At 34.1% G+C, this 22624-nt stretch overlaps 3 protein-coding genes across 5 annotated transcripts; 1 reads left to right on the top strand and 2 right to left on the bottom strand.

The window, feature by feature from the left end:
* Positions 1 to 672: 672 nt before the first annotated feature.
* Positions 673 to 11092, bottom strand: LOC106103136 (UDP-N-acetylglucosamine--peptide N-acetylglucosaminyltransferase 110 kDa subunit). Its single transcript, XM_013282805.1, has 10 exons — positions 10760 to 11092; positions 10404 to 10614; positions 8983 to 9166; positions 7155 to 7223; positions 5565 to 5761; positions 3839 to 5480; positions 3452 to 3743; positions 2922 to 3102; positions 2599 to 2703; positions 673 to 2519 (listed from the first exon to the last, which is right to left on the bottom strand). Exons 1-10 carry the CDS (start codon positions 10893 to 10895, stop codon positions 2360 to 2362), a joined length of 3177 nt encoding a protein of 1058 aa, XP_013138259.1. The 5' UTR covers positions 10896 to 11092; the 3' UTR covers positions 673 to 2359.
* Positions 11093 to 11888: 796 nt separating this feature from the next.
* Positions 11889 to 17505, bottom strand: LOC106103168 (protein inturned). Its single transcript, XM_013282854.1, has 13 exons — positions 17323 to 17505; positions 17090 to 17256; positions 16872 to 16999; positions 15694 to 16617; positions 15208 to 15449; positions 15044 to 15134; positions 14651 to 14834; positions 14185 to 14440; positions 13618 to 13714; positions 13177 to 13262; positions 12906 to 13088; positions 12527 to 12679; positions 11889 to 12132 (listed from the first exon to the last, which is right to left on the bottom strand). The coding sequence occupies exons 1-13, from the start codon at positions 17421 to 17423 to the stop codon at positions 12027 to 12029; spliced, it is 2718 nt and encodes a 905-aa protein (XP_013138308.1). The 5' UTR covers positions 17424 to 17505; the 3' UTR covers positions 11889 to 12026.
* Positions 17506 to 17814: 309 nt separating this feature from the next.
* Positions 17815 to 22151, top strand: LOC106103185. 3 transcript variants are annotated; one of them, XM_013282872.1, is made up of 9 exons: positions 17815 to 18271; positions 18885 to 19043; positions 19218 to 19427; positions 19538 to 19690; positions 19838 to 20063; positions 20489 to 20790; positions 21255 to 21360; positions 21714 to 21770; positions 21850 to 22151. In XM_013282872.1, exons 1-9 carry the CDS (start codon positions 18041 to 18043, stop codon positions 21906 to 21908), a joined length of 1503 nt encoding a protein of 500 aa, XP_013138326.1. In that variant the 5' UTR covers positions 17815 to 18040; the 3' UTR covers positions 21909 to 22151. The 3 variants fall into 3 exon arrangements, with proteins under 3 accessions (XP_013138326.1, XP_013138325.1, XP_013138327.1); XM_013282871.1 differs by having other exon boundaries at positions 21714 to 21777; XM_013282873.1 differs by lacking the exon at positions 21255 to 21360 and having other exon boundaries at positions 21714 to 21777.
* Positions 22152 to 22624: the final 473 nt, after the last annotated feature.

Below are 22624 nucleotides of genomic sequence, written 5' to 3'. Positions count from 1 at the left end.
AAGTCTCTAGTTTACTTATAACTGGGAATAATAGATTATGCATTCGTTAAGCTAGATCTGTTTTATTTATTACACATTTTTTTGTATTATTTAAAGGTGTTAAGTTAAGCTTTGTAAAATACAATTTACCATTATTTTCCCGTATTCTCGCAAATATTTCGCGAATATCATCCGAACGGGCGTGCGTCTGCGGTCAAACTTCACGGTATTCGATCATAATTATTTGGTACAGTGCATTCTGAAAAGCAGTTCGGCTTATTAATTAATTACGAACGGTTTATATAAATCCATTACATGATGTTTCCATTAATAATATATTTTACAATCTCTAGTTTTATCTATTTTAGTGAGACCTAAGTACATCTAAGATTTTCTATGTATTCTAGCGACAGATAAGTGTTTAATCGACAACCTAAGGTCACCATTAGGGGAGTAAGCAGTAAAACGATATGACAATGTTTTGTAGAGTAAAACGACATTATAATTATGAAGTTATTTATTACTTTTAAGTTTTAAAATCATACCACAGAGGCATCAATCTGTAAACAAATACAAATTAACCTAGCTATCTCAAAGACAATAGGAGTCATAAATACTAGTCAATCTTTTATGCCACAAAATAAAAACAGAGCAATCATAAATCAATTGAGAGAATATAACAAAATATTACCAGTGGCTTATCACATAAAAAATGATCTGCAACTCGTTCTCAGATCAGTTGAATTTGTATCTAGAGGTACGACATATATGAGCTCGAAAAGTTCATGACATTTCAGCTCACATAGTTATAGTAACATAACATTTAATTATGAACGGCTTATTTAGTTGCCGAGCCACAACTCATACTAAGTGAACGGATCAATTGAACCCGGTTCAGAGTATTCCACATGTTTAATGATTACACTAAATAAATTACATTGCTTATTTCACTCACTCATTTTATTAAACCTTTCTTACATCTTTGCTTAATTGAATTCATTTACTCGCAAAATCTAACCCATTGCTCAATATACAGTTCACTTGGTTTTATAGTTTGATGTAATGCAACTACATATCTTAAGATAACTAAAATTTTCTAAGCATTTACAAATTTAAAACCATAACTTAATCAATATTTTTTCCTCAAATTTTAAAACGAAGTGTTTTATTAATTGGAATCAATTCCATTTACATTTTATTGAACTAAACAATTGCAAATAGAAATGTAGTCTATAGAAATATTCTTATTTAAAAAAAATGTAACATAATTTAAAAATGGTGTAAACATGGCATAATATCTCATTGAATAACATTTTAAATGACATGAAAATCAATTTTGAAACAGAAAAATGTCAATAAAATTACTCAACAAGTCTTTCTTTAATTAAAAAAAATTTCGTCATTATGTTACACAAAATAAAGCAAATTCACATCAATTCGAAATAGCTTTTATAGAATAAAGTTGACCATACCAAAAATAGATAATTCCTCACAACACTATGGTTGCCATACCAAGTTGTGTACCGACGCCATTTTGTTGTGCAAAGTTCAGTCTTGTTTCACATTGATCAAAAAAATTAAGAGTAATAAATATTTTTGGTATGTTTCATTAACATTAACCGCTTTCAATATTTACAAAGCTTAGTTGAAAAAGATTAAATGTGTAATCAGATAAACTAAAATGTGCCAGTAACATTTGTATCTGTAATTGTTATATAATCTGTGCTATAACTCATCTAACAATGGCATCTATAACAAAGAACAAGCTATTGTTATGTATATTCTTTAACAGATATTCAGATTTTATAAACATGCTCCCTTAAACAGATATGAAAATACGACGGCAATGATATCTATTACTAAATAACTTTGTCAAATGGACAAAAGCCTAGTAACATTGTTATGAACAGATCACTTGAAAACCTTTAAGTAGTAATCTAATTATTGCAAACTTCCATAATAAAAGGCCACTGGTTACGTTTACACTTTTCACGTTAAGTGGAATAGGCTCACACGCGACACAACTCGAGGAATTAACCTCGAATCCGCGGCATTTGACTAGAGGAACTGTAAGCCTATTACATCGCAACACAAAACTCCACTTCCAATACTGAATTCAGTTTATCACACCATTGTTAGTTACCTCGGTCCATCCAATGAAACAATAACAACTAAAAATTAAAACACTAACACTATTCACTATACGCGTCTGGCGAAACAAAACTGCTAGCCCATACTGCAAGAACTTGCTGAAACCTTTTTTTTGTAGTCACTTTACACTACTGGAAACTCCACGGAGGTTTATATCTTGCTGTTTGTTCCAAACACTGTATGGGGTGTGTCAACACCGGCAACGCTTCCTGAAGACGGGTCTGTTGATCTATTTGTCAACAGCCTGTATATGGTCAGGTCGCTCACCGCGTGCGTACTTTGCCCACATACGCGCGTACAACATCTCGAGACCGGTCGCATACGCTTTACAATCAAACAAAGGACTCTCCGTTCTCGCAGTCCATACTTTCGCACGGATTGCTTTCAAACTGAAAGAAAAAGAATTAATTAATGATTGTACTTGTATTAAATGATTAAGTAACACTTTAATTTGGCAGTTTTACTTACTATTCTCTATCTGTGCCTAATCTTACAGCTATATCTTGATATTCCTGTCTCGTTCTTGCGATGAGTTCGGGACAACCGAGGGTATTTAGTTGTGAAGCTGCAACTCTGTGAAAATTCAATTATAATCTGTTAATCATGTTTATAAATGTAAAACTGTTTGTTGTGGATAAAAGAGATGGCATAAGGTGATTTAATATTTTGTAGAAAGGAATGATAACAGTTTAAATTCAATATTGTATAGAAAAAGATGGCAATAGATGATATCATATTGTGTAACAGTGGAAAGGGGTGTGAACATGTGGTAATGTGTAGAAAGGGGGTACCTAGAGGCGAGCGTCTCCCCGGGCAGCGTGACGACGGGCGTGCCGGTCCACAGAATGTCCATGCTGGTGGTGTGTCCGTTGCAGAGCGGCGTGTCGAGGCACACGTCGGCGAGCTGGCCGCGCCGCACGTGCTCCTCCTTCGCCGCCACGTTTGAGAATATTATACGACCCGGCGGCAGACCTGCTCACAAACACATTATTTTCATTTACAATAGTTAAAAAATGCGATATGAATTTAATTAAGAACTTAAAAGCGCTTCATAATTGAAAAAAAATAAACCTATGAGACAAGGAAGAAAAAATTTCATAAATTCCAAATCATGTCACATGGACCAACTTTCAAGTCATTTTTGTGATAGATGTAATTATTAAATTTGTATTACTTTTATAATAGAAACAAATATTTATTACCATTCAAAAAAAGTTTTACATATAAGCTAAGGTAAATACACTAAATAAAGTATCTGACAACTGTTTGCAGGGACGGCCGGGGCCATACCTGTTTTTTTTTAAGCTGATCCTTTACTTACCTAATTGTTGTGCAGTTGACTGCAAGTTTGGTTCACCTACTGCTGGGAACCTCAAGAGCCAGAGTACACTGTTAGGTACGTGTTTCAATATGTACACCCACATGTGTAGAGTCAGGGGGTCGATCTTGTATAGCTGGTTGAAGTTGCAGTAGACTACAGCATCATCAGGCAAGCCGTACTGCTGCCGTGTCGTGATCACGATAGACTGGGGCACCTCCTCACCAGTAGCAGCCTTGTTGTTTGTCTGTGTTGTTGCCAATCCGTTTTGTAAAATTACTCCATTAACTGATGTCTGCAAAATAATATTAAATCGTTAATATGTTCACAAAGGGTTAGATATCTAATTGGTTTGTATGTACAACTCCAATAAAATCTAAATTGTCTAACCTGTATTTGTCCTGATGCAATCATAGTTTCAATAGGCGTGGTCGTGGGTAGTTCAGCTACTTTCAGTGATATCTCCAAAGGTCTGGCGGCTCGCACCACCTCCTTTATCTCCTTGATATCGGTATTCTCAACCAATGGGGACAGATCTGTCGCATTGATAACTGCCACGTTGTCAGCTAGAGTTCCGAGGCTGTTGTGGGATTTGATTTTGTCGCTCAGAATAAGTCTCTCTTGTAAATGTGGGAACATTTGTTTGTGATCGCCAACGAAGAACGTGTGAGGCATGTAGGCCAGTTTTTCGCTATACTGACTGGCCAATTCCAAGGGAGAAGTGACGCCATCGGTGATGATATAATCCATGTAGTTAGCGCCGCTGGTGCCGGGGTAACCCAGCCACATGACCTGTACCGGCGAGGGCCGCAACGCGAATATTTCATTCCGCGCACCTTTAGTGTAACCATTCATGTTCACCAAAATATGAATTCCGTCCGCGTAGATTTTGTCTGCCGCCTTACCGTTGCATGGCACCTGAGATAAGTCGACGAAGTGCTCGGACTCGCGGGCTACCTTCGAGCGGAAAGTGGTGCCGTCGTCAGGGCTAAGCGCGTAGCAGAAGATCTCTACCTTGGCGCGGTCGTGCAGACCCGGCACCGACTGCATCAAGTGCGATGTCGGGTGGTTGCCGAAGTCGCTGCTCACGTAGCCGATACGTAATCGGCCTTGCAGCTCGCGACCGAACTTGTACGGCGCTTTGTGAAGGATCTGAACCTTTTCTAGACACAGGTTGGCGTGGCGCGCGGCGATCGCCTTCCTGAAATCGTGCGTCAAGGGATACAGCATGGAGTGATGCGGGTGCACCGAAGGCAACCTGTTCTTATCTATCTGTTCCGCTACTATGCTGACGAGTTTCTTCATACGCGCCTCATAATCGGTCCAGTCGCACACGATTTGTAGACAATGTGCCAAGTTGCAATACGCATCGGGGAAATCTGGCTTCAGTTTCAATGCGGTTCTGTAAGATTGTATAGCTTCGGGAATGTTCCCGGAGTCCTTGTGAATGCTGGCGAGATTGCTGTGCGCGTCGGCGAAAGCGGGGTTGATTTGTATAGCTCGGGTGTAACATTGCAAAGCTCCGGCCACGTCTTGCATTTCTTTGAGCGTGTTGCCCATGTTACTGTAGGCGTCCGCGAAGGTCGGCTGGATCCTGATCGCTTCCTTGTAATGCATGAGCGCTTCATTGAGTTTGCCCTGTTGTTGCAGTACCGAGGCCAAGTTACTATGAGCTGCGGCGAATTCCGGGAATACTTCCAGAGCCTTTAAGTACAGACGTGTAGCTTCTTCGATATAGCCTTGTTCACGTTTGATGTTGGCTAAGTTATTGAGTGAATCAGCGTGAGTGGGACACAAGCGCAGCGCTGTGTTGTAGCAGTCCTCGGCGTCGGCGACTTGACCTTTTTCTTTCAAAGCATTAGCCAGGTTACAATATGCATCCGGGAAATTAGGTTGCAGTTCTATGGCTCTTCTATAGGTGTCGACTGCCAAGTCGATCAAGCCCTGTTCGTAATATACGCACGCCAAGTTTCCATGAACCACGGCATTATTTGGCGATAAATTAAGAGCTCGTAAATACGCCGCCACGGCCCTGGTAACACAAAATAACGTTACGTTAGAAAACAGTTTTTGTATTTTGGATATGTTGCATTTACCATTTTGCTATTTTTGTTACCTGTCAAATATTCTAGCTTCTTTGAGAACATTGCCCAGATTGATATAAGCGTCCAAGAAATTCGGGTCCAAAGCCACGGCCTTTTCAAAATGGTGAATTGCCAACCAGATTTCACTTTGGGCGTTAAAAACGCAACCCAAGTTACTCCAGGCCACCGCAAAGTCGGGCCTTGTTTCGATGGCCTTCAAGTAACAAGCCTACACACACGGACAAAATTGAATATTATTATACGCGATAGAGTAAACATTTTAACATTAATGAAGTATTGAGATGTGTTTTACGCCAGAAAAGATTTTACACCAAGGCATGTGAATGACGACCGGTAGCCGAATTCCAAACCTAGGCCACCGAGCACCAGTCAACATTAGCTTATAATATTACGCCAAATGCGCCCTACTTACTGTACGCTACGCCGAAAGCGGTAACATCAGTAGGAAATGCAAACAAGTCACGTTATAATACAAATAAACAGAAAGACAGTTTACAATAAAAAAAAACATATATAGATTGAAATATTTAACCGACTGAGCTTCCACTTCCTAACCGATGAGAGGATGGTAACGACAATGAGAGAACAATGTGCACGAGATGTATCCGATATCCTGTCCAAAACAATTTCTTGCAAACCTTGAACACTTTACCTTCGTGGCTCAGTGGGGAGTCATCGCTGCGGGAGAGAGTGTTGTACCAACCGTTACCAGCTACATACCGCATCGCTCACACCTACTGTCTTACCAGACAACACCTTGTGAAAATATAACACAATTAGTTGATTTTGAGTCAAACTGATTCCGACCCGATTCATTACTAAATCAAATGTTCATTTACAAAAGGATCATTGTCAGGCTCGTGCCGTCACGACGACGCGGTGACGTGACGCGGCCGACGAGCGAGCGACTAAATAGTATCTGAACAATGTACACTACACGTCGCTAACAAATATATGCTAATGACTTCTCTGATCCTCCATTGCAATGTATCGTTACAACTACAAGCACAAGGATTAGAACTAAGTGAATATTGAAGGAAACAGGACATTAACCAAATCGAAAATATTCATACACAAAATACTACTATCAGCATACTCTCTATTATGACTTCAATCTTCCACACGACGTTTGAAACTTACAAAAGAATAGAATGAAAAACTCCAGATTCATAAATTTGATTTAATTAAAAAAAAAACATATACGTGGTGTGGAAGATCTCTTTAAATTTACGCAAGACGCTTTCAAAACATATTTAACAAAAGTATTAAAACGACGCTTACATTTTGTGATCAATACAAATATGGAACAAATCGGTGAACAAATAAATTCAATGTGCGAATTGTCATGCGTCGTTCACGGATTCGTTCACACAATCGTTATAATGGGTTCAACTGACGACGTAATTACTTTAAAGGAAATATATCTAAACAATATTGAAACCATTATAAATACGCAATGCCTTACCGTGGGTACCTACGCTGTAACAATGTACGCTGACGTAACAGAGAGTACGCTAATTTGTTATTATACAAAGGGAACGAGTCCTAGAGTCCTGTTAGCTTCAGACAAACCATACAGCGGAAAACGAGATATTATTTACCTTCGCCTCGTCGAGCCGGCCCAGAGCCTTGAGCAAATTGCCCAGGTCGCTTCTAACGCAGTAAAGTTCCTGAGACAATATTAGAAAAATATATTAAAATGCATACATTGATGATACACGACAGAACTGTCATAGTAACAATACATGAAATGCATGGTTATAGAAAGATTAAATTGTGTAAAAAAATATTAAATAACGATCTCTTGCCAGCGATTAGTCAGTTCGGAATTCCAAAAAAAATGTAAGTAGTATTCGACTTCCACAATATTTTCTACATCTATGCCAAATTTCATCAAGATTCGTTAAGCCGTCTTGGCTCGTAGCAACGAACATTCATCCGTCCAAACATTTATAATATTAGTATGAAGTACAATGTGTAAGTATAGACAAATTTACATTACAAAGGTCATATTCTCAATCAGGAGATTTTCCATGTACATGATGTGACATTTTTGACCGACTTCCTAAAACGAGGTACTCAAGTCGTCTATGTTTTTGTAAACAGATATAAACACTTGTTTCATGCCAATATTCGGCACTGCGACTTCACAGTAATGACAATAAACAACAGCTATAGTTACAAGAAACCACCACAATTCGGTTACCTACTTAATAATGTCATTCTAAAACTTGTTCTTATCCTTTCAGTCTTATCTTTTAATTGTAATCTCTAAACAGATAAAAGTTTACACAAATCTTTTCATTTTTATTTAGAAATTTTAAATCGCGTACATTTTCAAAAAGAAGTCAATTCAAAATATTGAAATCATTAGGCCATAGAATATAAGTACAATGTATAGTGATGACAAACAAGACAATAGGTAATTGCCGAAGCAGGAAATTAATCCAGCGAGCGAGCACTCAAGGCTAGCGTTATATAAATATGTTGCTATGAGATGTATTATTTTACCGTCGTTGCCTTTTATGGCGTAACGCCGTCAATGTTAATGGGAATTTTTTTCATGACGTATTGTTAGCATAATTTCGAGTCTCAATTGTTTGGATTTAATATTATACAATACTCTACAAATACTAATTCAATATTGAGAATCATGATTTAATTTCTTGTAACAGTAATTTCTTTGTCTTATTTTATTAATGGCTTTCGCCCGCGACTCCGTCCGCGTGGAATTAAAAAAAAAACAAAAGTGAGTAGTCTATGTGTACATCCAGACTGTCCTTTACATCTATGCCACATCTCATCAAGATCTGTCCAGCCGTTTAGGCTACTAACTCCAACATACATCCATCAATCCATCCATCTAAACTTTCGCATTTACAATATTAGTAAGATTAAAACTGTTATTCATACCTTTGTTATATCCCTCATTCTTCACACATGTTTATAAATCATACAACTATAAACTATTCTACACTTTATGCCATCTTGATAACTCTTATCTATTAAATCTGCATTAATTCATATTTTATACAAAACATTTCAACAACTTTAGATAAATTCAAGGGCATTATTTGTGTTATCATAAATACAAGTACAATATTTATTTCATAAAAAAGTAATTCTGGTATAGGAATCATGTCATAAACATTCCTCCCCTAGTTTAGGCCCTTCATGGTCTTATGGTCACCCTAATTTAGGGTAGGCTCCAGCCCCAAGTGGGGACATATAGTTTTAATTAAGAAATATTCCTCTTATATGTGATTTTATTTACTGGATAGATAACATTTCAAATCATATTGTAGATTACAATACAAGCTGATCAAATAGCAAGATTTGAACCTGAACTATAGATCACTACTCTGTATTCTTAACAATTCAATTATTGGTACATTTCAAGATAAATCAATGATTAAAATTATTACTTACAGGATTATACTGCAGTGCTGTGACATAAGCTTGTACAGCTTGCTCCATATCTCCAGCGGCCACAAGTGCCGCAGCCAGGTTAATATATCCATCAATAAAGTCGGGCTTCAACCTTACCGCATGCCTATAGTTCTCCAACGCCTCTTGTAACTGGCCACGCTCTTTGTATACATTACCCAAGTTACTGAAAATAAAACTTAAATAAAATTTCTGTATTATGGTATTTTGAAAATGACAAGAAATCTGTCTCTGTGGGTTTAACAAAACTAAATTTAGTTAGGTAACTTGCCCTATCCTTTAAGCTATTCCATGATGTATGTAAAACCTAGTTTTACATATTTTTTGATAGTAACTAATTTGGATATTATTTTTTTCTAACTATCATAATTGTTTTAATATGCAATTTTGTACAAATTAACTATTACAACACAGTTGAAAATGTTGTAATTATGCATTTTCATCATATTTAATTGTTTACATTGCTCGATGGTTGCAAACAATATGCATTCTATTGCAATACAATTATGAGAATGTTTTCATATGGAATTCCATTTGAGGTTTAAAATTAAATACTCTGCAAAGGTTGACAAATCCAGAATTTTAATTTTATATGTTCTATGGTGAGGCATTTATCTCACATGAATGCAACTCACCAGGATATTGGTGGAATAGATGTATTTATAATAGCACTAGCTGTTCCCGTGCAACTTCATCCGCATAAAATTATGAAAATGTTATTTTATTGTTTACATGTGTAAATTATCAATTGCAAATGTCAAAATGACATGACATCATCATGTTGGCATCACAAAGCATGGCAACCTTGCTTCCTTGATGTTGGCAGCAACTTATGGTCTCTTTCCCACATTAGGGTTTTTATCCAAAATATTTACCCCTAAGTTTAATGGCATGAAAATATATAGCCTAAAGTGTGACGTAAGTGTAGATCTTTTTATTCGAAAATATGCTGTAATTGCTGACATCTTAGGCAACCAAGAAGTGTCTGTTTACACTTTATTATAATAGTATAGATAACTAGAAATGTGGGAGGACAGGGAATACCATTCCACATTTCCTTCAAACAATAACCAAATTTAGACTTGAAGCAACCACCAAGTATCAAGTAACAAACCGAATCATACCATGTTTTCAATAATTGTTTTGTATTCATTGGGATTTTCACACATGTATGAAGTTTAGTAAACATGGATGTAATAAAAATACATACTTTACTTCCTGGGAATAGAGTTGAAAGTCTCATGTGTATGACTTTCTCTAGATGTTTATAGGTATCACTTGTCATACAAGACAAGAGGACAGTAATTTTTAATAACATAGAATACTTGTGAGATTGTAATTAAATAAATAACCCACTATATTACAAATTTACAATAATGAAAGTATGTAAAACATAAAGGTACCTGTAAGCTTCAGCCAACAAAGGATTCTGTTTAATGGCAAGAGTTGAAAAGTGAGCAGATTTATCCAATCGACGGCATTGAAAATGAATTGATGACAGCAATAAGAGAACCCCAGTGTTGGTGCCATCTTGACGCCATAACTGCATGCAATGCAACTCTGCACTATCATAGTCTCCTGCCTGGTATTCTCGGTGTGCTAATTCTAGCAGTCCTAATGTAAAACAAAGTTATGAAACCTTAGTTTAATCAAGACCTTGTTTATAACAAAGGCAAAATATTTCTTAAATGTATGACAATCCATAACAATGTCAAAAAATCTACAGTAATAAACCCAATGAACAGGCAGAAACACTCACCAACAGTAGATATTTGTTGTATATCCGACATTTTTAAGATCACGGCATTTGCAGGAACACCGACTATTTGTTGAGGTTGCGTCGTGACAGATTGTGGCACTGCCACATTAGCTTGAGGTTGCATTTTTGTTATCATATTTGTAACGCACTGTATTATTCACTTGATTAACCGAAACTAGTAAAACTCATGAAAACGGAAAAAAATGTTGTCAGTAATTTTCCATGACAAAGGAACGCAAGATGCCTTCAACAACGAACTCTACGAACTTTTGAGAGCGATAATCAAATCAAAGGCAATATTGCGATAACACGCGGAAATTAAGAGGCACGGATGCATTATTGTCTGTGGTTCCACACAAATTAGAACCTATTTTTTTTACTTATGAATTTAACTATTTTTAACACTGTAAAATAAACAAAGTTATATGATAATAATAAAAAGCTATAATTTAACTGTATGACGGTTAGACTTAAAGTTAAAATAGTTAAACTTAAAAAATAAAAGAAGAAAAATGTCATTTCCGTTGTACTCTCTGGATCATTTTCAATTTTCACCAAGTATACAGATTAAAAATTAATGATATCGACATTTCTTGACCTTGAACTAGTACTGTTCAATTTCATACAATGATTTAAAATTTCCATTTTAAATTAGCGGCCCTTAGATGACATATGATAAGTAGGAACGACCACTAAACATTAGCAAAACAAGCAAGGGCCTGCAGGCTGTTTTCAACGCTTGGTAACCGCGCAACCTTTATGCGCGGTTTATGATACACTTGGCGAGTATAGTTGGTCAGTAGCGCCCTGACTCAATTAACTGGCAAAATGTAAACGCTAACAGGTGCCAATGAGTGTAACTTGCCATCGCAACTGTCCAACTGTACTGGCAAAGTAAGAACGGGGCATTTCACCTGTACATACATGTACTCAGATTTCCCAATACATTTCTTAGCTAATTTTATACAACCACGTCGATTCATAATAACAGCTACTAATGATTTTACAAAGGAACTTCAGTAATTTTTTACAAAAATATGTGCAAGTATCTTAATTAGCTTCAAGAGTGTGTAAATAAAGCACAAGAAAGAAAGAACAAATATTTTTATTACGAAAATATAAAATGTCACGGATAAAACGTAACAAATAAAAAATGTATTACTTATTCTTAACATACATTTTATTGGACGGCAAATATCACATATTAAAAAAACTGTTTTTTTTTTATAATCAAAAGCTTTTTTTCAAACATATTGTGACCCCTACGTTACTCTAAATAAGATAACAAGTGAGCCACTTCTGTTAGATCCTGTGGTACAGACTCGTGATAGCATATGTATAGCTCTCGTGGTTCTGGTTCACTAAAAACTCGCCTGAAATAAAAAAGATTGCAATCATAGTCAACGTAAACTTTCATTATAGCAATTAGTTAAATACTAGAATTATATAAAAATTATAGGACACATTTTTATATGCTTAATTTGATATAAAAATAGCATTGAAAGAAAATGCTTATTTGCTATCTCTTCCAAATTAAACTTTTCGTTAAAATACAAGTTAAAAACAACAGCAGATTATTAGTAGAGTTTAGTGTACTAAAAATAAAATATCTATGGTATTAGAACAATGAGAAATGGAAGTTATTATTTAATAAAAATTGTACTAAATTTAAAATAGATATGAACAATAGAAATCCCTAAAAAATATTTTAATCATTTAGTAAAGCAACAAAAGCGAGTTTAAAAACCGTTATAAATGATTCCATACCCGACAACCCAAAATAGATATGGTTCACAATTCTTTTTATTAATGCCACATTGATTGAGAACATCTTGGGGCACTTCGAATAATGTGCCACATTCTCTCACTGCCACTAAGATTTTATTTAACGGATTTGATGGCGCATGGTTCTTCTTAAATCTGTAAAAAATAGCTCTAAATAACTATTTTTATTATTACTATGTACATAAATAGATAAAAATTTCACTTTTGTTGTACAAAAAGTAATCTTAAAATGTCTTCATAATTTAAAGATTACAGTCAAATGCAAAAGTTTAAGCTTATTCACCTGAAGTATAAAAATATTTAAATTTATGTCTAGAATCTAATTCCTAGAGGTTTAGTTTAATTTATTTTACAAACTCACTTTATACTATACTGTAGTAAATCATGTATCTTTTTACAAGCTTTTCTAAAACTAGCAACAATGTAAGAATACAAAATGTTGTTCGCTTGTAATTCAATAGTTTTTATTGGGGCTATTAAAACTCCTTTCTCGGATTCCAGTTGTATAAAATGAAATAGGACATTCTCTTCTCCGGCTGTTATTCTGAAAATGTATTTATTAAATTATTACCACAGTTATGAAACCTGAAAATACATTTATTTTTAATAGGGTGCTCTTAATTTTTTTTTACCTGTGCACAGCTACATGATTTAGTTCATTTAACAAACTTTTTCTAATATCAGTCATATCAATATTCCCGCTAGTTCTGCTCCCGTCCTGTAATATTGAATTTTTTTATTATTTAAAGAAAGAAAGGGTAAAATATCTTCAGATCCCTTTATAGTATTTAATCCAACGCTAAGGATGTTGCCAGCCTTTATATCGTTATGCTTTTTTATGCTACATTATAATTATGAATTTCACAACAAAAAACATAAGAAAATCCACATGAATCTAAAAATTCGTGAAATTGTTAAAACACTCATATTGAAGTTGTTTTTTTTTTTAAGGGAAAAATGTAAAAATATGTAATCATTATATTGCAGGCCCAAAGGGGTACTAAGTGTTGTTACTTTGTATAGATGTTTGTACAAATTAATTACAATAAATAAATAGAGTGTATAATATTAACCTGTCTGTCCCAATCGGAGTCTGAGCCGGAGGAATCTCGGCGCGTTGTCTGGTGTCTGAGCGCGCGCCGCCCGCACACGCGCTCAGAGCTCACTTCACTACACACAACTTAATGTCATTAAAATTTATAGGAGTAACATTTATGTAGGACCAGCCCAAAATTTCTTCTGAATGAAATTAAAAAAATAATAAAAGAAATATCATATGTTACTCATTGATGACAAAGCTTCTTATTATTTTGAAGTCGGCCCAGTAGTTTTTGAATTATTTCAATACATACAAAACCTCCTTCTATTGGGAAGTCGGTCAAAAAATACAAATCTTTCCTCTGTAAAATATTAATATAAACTAGCTGTTGTTAATTCAGATACAGCCTACATGTTCTTTTAAACTATGTTTACTCGGCACAATTTTCTACTCCTAATTCATCTCTTCTTGTATTATTTGTCTTATCTGAATATTTTTTATTCTTTGGCTAAACTGACAGCACCAAAAGCAACTTGTCAAATTGTTACAGCTGATATTACAATAACCAACTGAACCGAATCGAAAAACAATTAAAACATACCTATTGCTCTTCAAACTGTTAGAGTCTTCTGAATAACTGACATCTAAATTACTGGAATGTCTATAATTCTTCTGTGAGCCGTTGTACCATTGATGGTAGAGGCTATGATGGCTCATACTATGATAGTTGTTTATAGGGTTGTCAGTTGAACTTGTGCCTGAATTAATTTGATCCGAAGAGTTGTGTCGTCGCTTTAAATCCGGCTGAGATTTAGATAATTTCAGTGTAGTGGTCCTGAAGTTATCTGATTTTTGAGCTACAAATTAAAATAAATGTATTTCTTTTTAATAACATGGACAATAATCGATTTTGACCATAACTGTAAAATAATCATGCACGGAGCGAATTTCGTTAAGTGAAAAAGAAGAAAGATAAAACGTGACTGAAGTACAAAGAAGAAACATATTTAAATAGAGTTTTTGCAACAATTTGATTTAAACTATTAATAAAGTCATTATGAACTTACAATTACTATCTCTCATTTTCCGGCCGTACTTAGTCAAGTATTCAGGTGATGTTTCAACTTGAGGGAATGTGTTTGATGAGAACCAGGAAGCCAAATATTTATGCAAGCCCACTTCGTAAAGCAATTCCAAACAGCTTTCGCATTCCTCTACATAAAATGGAGATGGTGACGTCACACCAATCGCCTGTAAAATATTTATAACATTAACTACGGAAAAATTGAAAATGATACTTGAAAAGAGTGGAATCAAAATTAAGAACAAAATTTACGTAAATGACATATGTCTATTCTCATAATGTGTATTCTCATACATACATACATACACAAATACATGCAGATCTAATGAAAGCAAGAAGAAATAGTGACAGAAATGAACTAATTTTAATTACTTACATCTTCTGTACAACCTCCGGCTTCCATAAGGGTGGCTAATATAAAATGACCCTTACCTACGATCAAAAGAAACCAACGACCATCTGGTATTCTACATTAAAAAAATAAAAAAAAGTTGGACAAAACAACACAAACAAATTAAAACAGAAATCTTAGATTTTTACCTATTTTCATTTCTGTCGCTTTTATTCTGACTTCTATATTCTTTGATAAAAACTTCCTTCCACATGACAAGTTTTTCAAACTCCTTTTCGACACTAAGCCTTAATATGCTATTAAATTTTAAATATGCATTGATTTCTATTAAGTCTTCATCACGTAAATGTGAACTTAGTAAATGCCCAGAATAATAAAGACATGCTCCAATTACAGTGTACAGCCTTTGAAAATTTTCAACATCATCTGTCTGAAATTGTAAAGAAAACAGGAAATTGAAGGTGTCAAAAAATGATAATCAAAACATCATACATTCCACTTTAAGATATAAATATGTAAAATAAGGGTTTGCTAAGACAGACTCATAGAGAAGTACATTTTTATTGCAAATTAAATTGAATCCTCTTAACAAGAGCAAGTATAAAAATAGAAGCTCGGGTCTGTGTACGGACCCTTCGTGATTAAAATGTAGCATTGAATTATGTGATACCAACCCATTCACGATAATCAGCTGCTTCTAACTCTGTTATTGCATCATCTATTTGTATTTTCACTTCCAACGGTAAAGTCACTGCATGACAAGCTACAAATTCTTCAAATAACATTGCATTAACTTTTCCTTCTTCCTTATTTTTATAATTATCAAATAATAAATTTACGAATACACGAGAGAACAAACCATCCAACTTATCTACATTATTAGGCTTTGTAAAGCAAGATTTTAATGATCCGTAAAGGAATTCGAGAATATTTACAACATGTCCGATTAATTTTTTAGCACAAAATAAATCTAAATTCTTGTTAGGAACAGCCAATAAAAGTAAATCAGTAAAATGTGATGCATATGTCACGTTAATTAAAGTATTATTGTATAGAACTGTTGACACAATTGGTTCACTAGTACCTAGTGATTTAGGGGCCAAATGATTCAATGTTACATATGCCCCTCTTGTGTTATAAAGGAAATTTTGATTGTATGGCCGAGGGTAGCAATAAAGTACTCCTTTGTCATCATTACTCTGATACTCCACATCATTACAACATATATATAGAACTGAACACATTGAATCTTTCAACAACTGTGTTAGGGAATTCTCCGGAGCATTTTTTAATGTTAATAATTTAACAACATCAATATTAAATCCACCTGTTACTACTTGGAATGTTAATTTTGGACTTTCAATATTTTCAATTACTCTTTGTAATATATTATTAATGTTGTAAGAATTAACTTCAATACCATTTATTTTAATCAAGTAGTAACCAACTTTGACTCGAGGAATGTATATTGCTTTAGCTTCTGTTAAGAAATTAGCAACAATTAATGTCTTCCCATCCATATGAGTTTCTAAACTCATGCCAAATAATTTCTCTATTTGACAATTCTTTTCACTGTTAAATATCATATTTTTGCTGACCTGAAATTTTATAGAAAACAAATTAAATTTGATTATAGATTTTTTTTTCTGTGGCTTAATTACTTAAAATATGTTGCCTTTATTAAAATGTTCGAACTTCTTAAATAACAAATGTATGTCATTTACATTTATTTGCCAGTTTAGTAGCGCAGGCCTGACATGGATTGTATGGGCACCAATTATTGTTTATTGTCATAATGGAAACCAGGCATTGAAGCATTTCTAAGAATTGTATTCTAATAATTTGTTCTTACCTGTATGATAACAAATTTATTATTATCTTCTAAAGAATTTTTACAGACTGTACTTTCATATTCATTTATTTTACCGCTTGTATTATCAAATTTTGCCTTGCGATTTTTTAAAGCTTTGAAAATTCTACCTGCAAAGGGCACCAAATTTAGGACACATATTTAGATGGCTCATTCAGGAAGTTTCAATTAATTATGTTATGATAGAGTATTATGTTTACCTTTAGTGGATCTTCGTGTAGAAACCCTCTTAAAATCACTTCTTAACTTAAAAGTTTCGCAGTTTTCCAAAAGTGGGGTGTTAACATCATTGCTTGCATTGTTTTTTACTTTAATGAAAACTAACTCTCCGTTTTCGCCTACATCAGAATCCCATTCCGGAACCGAACTAAAACAAAACTGTAAGATAATAACATTGATTCACTAAGTAATAAAACAGGATTAAAAAACCCACCTTTCCGAATCTGAGTATTTAGAGTCGCCGGTAGAATCAGTCCAATCATTGTCGGAATCACAGGGAGATTCATAATGCACCTTATTTTTGAACTTATTCATATTACGGTCTTATTTATTAAATTACTATTTATATTACTGTAAAGATTCCTGTTTAGTTTATTAAGATAAAACGAAAACATAGAAAATAGAAACAAACATACAACTTTGTTTTCCTTTTTTTGACTTTTATATCTGACAGATAATACAGACTATATTAGTAATGTTGCTGCTTATAGCTTAAAGAAGTCCCAATATTTTAGCGTCTAGCATAAACTGGGCGTAATCGTTTGAAGCTTTAACTACTGATAGCATTACCTTACAGATTTAGTGCAAGCTTTAAAATTTTTTGCTTAGGAGGACCATAAAATGTGAGCTTTTGTGGAATCGTAACATACGACAGTATTTCAATAACTATCCTTCAAGTCAAAACTGCCACTTTTGATGACTTTTAGTAAAAGTCACTTTAACTTCACTACATTTATAATAGCAATGGTATAAAAATGATTAAAAATAAAACTGTAAATATCGCGTCTAAATGCCTTTTGTTGTTAAACAAAGGGCAAATGCAATAGGGTACTCATAAATACATATCTGCATAACAATTTTCTAGTTCAATAAACTTGACTCTGATCACAATGTTAAAAAGTTGATTAGAATAAACCATCAATTAAAAAAAGATGCCGGATCTAGTGTTCAACATGAAAAAATCCAGTATCTATAAAGATTTCTACCCAAAGTCTTCTTCCTTTCTTAGTTTTTTGTGTGACGAGGATGACACCTGTGAAGCGAAGACTGTGACAGACGATCTCAATAATAATGATTACTATGAGGATATCGACGTGAAATTTTATAAAGAAGGTAGTATTGTAACTGAACATCCACTGGAACCCTCGCACAAATCTTATCAGGTAATCTGTGCATAATACAGTACCCATTTTACCGCGACTAGCATGTGCTACAACCTCGCGCATGTGCGCGAGGTTGCTACGACGCCCCCTTTTTTAGAGGGAGAGTATAAACAGGGTTATCTGATACTGTTAGATTCGCAGACTTGTGGTCCAACCATGTCGTAGCCTAGACGATATTGCATAATTAAATAGCAATAATTAAACTCAACATATCTAAGATGAAACTAGTCTTCTTTAGTATTAAGATGCGAGATAGGATTTTTAACGGTCTTTTCCGTTTTGAATATGTAAAATCGAAACTCCCACATTCAAAAAACAAGGAGTGGTGAAGGAGGCTTTAAGAGCTACAAGACAACGACACAGTTGTTTACTTTATACTATATTATACTGTACTATTACATGAAGATACGAGGACGAGTAACTGCGGATGTTGATTGCTTTAAAAGCGATTCAAAGCGGTTTGCTTATTTAGTTTTTCAGGAACAATGCATTCTTTCTATGTACACTCTGGGTGGAGTGAGTTGACCCAATTCACTCCCATTTTTCTTTGCTAGAAAATGATATACACAGTTTACAATCTACCCACCATTTGATTTAAAATTTAACATTTTAGGGAAAATTATATGACTTGAAAGAGAGCACTAGAAAATTGTTATGCTTGTTAGATAAAATATTAATGTTCGAACCCCCGATCAATGAAGCACAAACAGTTAATGAACCATCGGAGAAGAAATCTAATCGTAAAAATCGACTTAAACCGATACAACCTCACGTAAGTATTAAAATAATTATAGATACGACAATTTACTTCAATTATTATACGACAAAGCATAATTTGTAGTAATAAGCAGCACTGCCGTACCCACAACCGTTGGATAATAGAGTTATGCAAAATGAAATTAATACTGATTCGTTACCTATAGACCATATGACTTTTTTACCCTAGGAAGGAGACTGTTCAATATACAATAGGCTAACAAGAAAATGTCAATGCCTGAACAGCGATATCTACAACGATTTTATATTACTATTCAATGAGAATGTGAAGCATATGACATGTAATGTTGGCGAGATCATAAAGAACATGCGCACTCTGAAGAAGTTCTTGTACATTGGGGATGAATATACGAAACGAGCGCTCATGTTTTTAAAAGATGTACGTATAAAAGAGATTTTTTACTATGTTATCTCTGGTTTTATAAAGGGGAATCCCAGGGAAAGGCAAAACGCGGGAAAATGTTACTATGTTGTAAACTTTCTTGGCAGGGTCTATCGAATAGTACGCTGCTAGAAAGAACCGATATTATACAAGGTTGTATTTTCACTGACATCTGCAATATATTCGAAGAGAATTCAATCATTACCACTTTAATTACTTGGCCATGTAAATATGCTAAATCTGGGGACCAAGAAACGATGGTAAGGTTAATGTAATCTCACTTTTCATAGTAATTAATACTGGTTTATATTTGGTTGATCATTTCAGATTTCTTTCATTGAATTAAAAATCTCGTGATTATCTAAGTTGCGGTGGCTTTTTTTGTTCATTTTTTTTTCTCGCAACAGATGATGACTGCTACATTGGTAAATAAAATATCAAGACCCGAGGAAGGAAAGCGCTATCTAAATTTAAACTCTAGAATAATATTCGATATCAAACAAGCGTTTAAGAAGTGCGGTAACCATTTGAAGACGGAAACTGTTGATATGCTGCATACCATCTTAGATCGCCTGGAACCACAATACACACAAAACATCAGCGTGTCATATTGCCGCAAGACCAATGACAAAGGTAATGAAAAGAAATTAAAAGAAAGATCACCTACTAAGATTACGTCACAACAAAACAGTAATAAAAATAATCTGTCGAAGAAATTCCATCCTACTTTAAAAATCGACCAAAAATTTTACCAGAGTATACGCCTTGATAAAACTAATATATGTGGAGTTTAATTATGTACGTAAAATTTCCAACAGTTAAAAGTTTATTTTGTTCGTTCGTCACAATATAATTGGCTCGTTTTGGTAACTGCCCGTAACAAAGTTACTCTCATTAGCGTTCAAATGACCTTATAATGACAATACAATCACTGAATCGTTTTCGGCTTTCTGCAGTTTTTTTTTGCATATTACTGCTTTTTGTTTTTCTTAGCTTCTACAACGGGCCTATTATATTGTGGCAATCAATGAAATCTATAAATATTTTTAATTTTGCAGGTGTAGTTATACAAACGCTTCTTAATTTGATAAAACATGGCTCTGAGATGCCGTTAAAGGAAGCACTATTAAATCTCGAGTTACTCAGCAATTGGTCAAAACAAGAGAATGGTAAAGAGGAATTAAAGTCGTATAGACCGGAATTGCTTCTGGTTTTAAAAACTATATTACGACTTTATGACCATAGTCAAATTAATATATTTGCTACGACAATTCTTAATAATGTCGTTTCTAAAAGTATGATTAGGGGAAATAATTTTGGCGTTACTAACATAGTGGTTGTAACGAGCACTGGAACTGAGGTAAATGTTTTGACATATTTATGTATATTTATACTGATACTAGCTTTCGTCCGCGACTCCGTCTGCGTGGAATTAAAAAAAAACAAAAGTGAGTAATCTACGTTCTTCCATATTATCCTCTATATCTATACCAAATTTCATCGAAATCCATTCAGCCGTTTAGGATACAAACTCTAACAAACATCCATCTAAACTTTCGCATTTACAATAATAGTAAGTATGATTATAAAGAGGAAAGATTTATATTTTTGTATGTATTGAAATAACTCAAAAACTACTGGGCCGATTTCAATAATTCTTTTTCCATTAGAAAGGTAATTTATCTGTGAGTAACGTACACTATATCTTATATACATAGTTTCACGGGGACGAGGTCGCGAGCAGTAGCTAGTTCCCTATAAACTGATAATTAAGAAACGCTAGGGTCACGTATACATAGTTAATAACAAATTAATATTTTTTAGCCTATTGAAATGAAAAATCAATTTGTCCAAATAAGTAAGAAAAAAATAAAAAAACAAAAATCGACTGTGCATCCAGGAAAACGATTGTTTATGTCCAAACAACGAGGTAGGCATTTTGTTATAAGCACCTGGTTCACATTATGCCAGTACAGTGGGACAGTTGCGGTGACCTGGCATGGAATTATTCTTACTGACACCAATTAGCCATTACATCCACATCACTACTGTCCCAATGTACTGGCATAATGTGAATCGGGTACTATCACTTATTAAATTGACACATAGAGGGCGCTGCATCGTACCGCGATGTTGTATTATTACACATGAATATTAAATGAACATTGATAAAAAAAATTCCAACTGCTTTAGCATCGCACATTTCCATCTGTGCGCTTCGACGTCGGGCGGCAGCACACGTGTGGCATCTCCCTAATATAGGTACTCATACTAACTTTTTAGTTTCAGACGTTGGATACTCTTCACAAATATTGGATACTTTGAAGAAAAAGTGTGAGAGTAAGGGGTAAAATGTTTTTAAATAATTTATTCACTCATATAAATAAACATGTTATTAAATTAAAACATTACCTTTTAGAAACTCGAAAACAAGTAATATATGTGCCAGTGGAATCAAAAACAAGTTTAACAAAGTGACATAAATTTTATTATCAAGTATCACATATTATTGAAATTTTCAATGCACTTACCAATAAAACTTGCCAAGCAAAAAATCCAATACTTTCATATTATTAGAAACCAAGTTTGCTTCAGCTTCATAATGTCTTAAAAATTATTTGTAAATAAATAAGCATTAAATTTTGTAAAACAATGTACTTAAATTCTGTACAAAAAATGTCATGTTAGTGAATAAAACTTAAGCAACATAAGATTTTACAAGACTGTTTTTCATTTAGCAATTGCCTGTTTGGTAAGAAAAGAAAACATTAAGTAACCATATATTCCGATAAAGTCCGATATCCATAAGAAAGCTTCATGTAAAACAATGTGTATAGAATAAAGGAATTTTAAATTTGATCAAACCATTATAAACCACAGTTTTTTAGTTTATTGATTGAATAGATGTACTACTATATAAAACTCTTTATATTAGTCTCACTCTACAGCCTCTTAGTACATGAAATAAAACATAAAAAGGAACATATTCTATCACATACAATATAATAGCCAAACGAAATTAAATAAATAATTTTAAGTAATAATTGTAACCGCACACGGAACAAAAAGGCGCGCGTCTACGTTCGAACTCTTTTGAGAATAATGCAGGGTGCACAATCTCAGTACATTTAACTTGGAAATCCGAAGATAAAATACTGCAATATAACGGAGCACCTTAAATCTATTTTGATAAT

This window comes from Papilio polytes, unplaced genomic scaffold, assembly GCF_000836215.1.
Source record: "Papilio polytes unplaced genomic scaffold, Ppol_1.0 DF823868.1, whole genome shotgun sequence".
NCBI classification, from domain to species: Eukaryota; Metazoa; Arthropoda; class Insecta; order Lepidoptera; family Papilionidae; genus Papilio; species Papilio polytes.
This window is presented reverse-complemented; position numbering and strand designations above follow the sequence as displayed.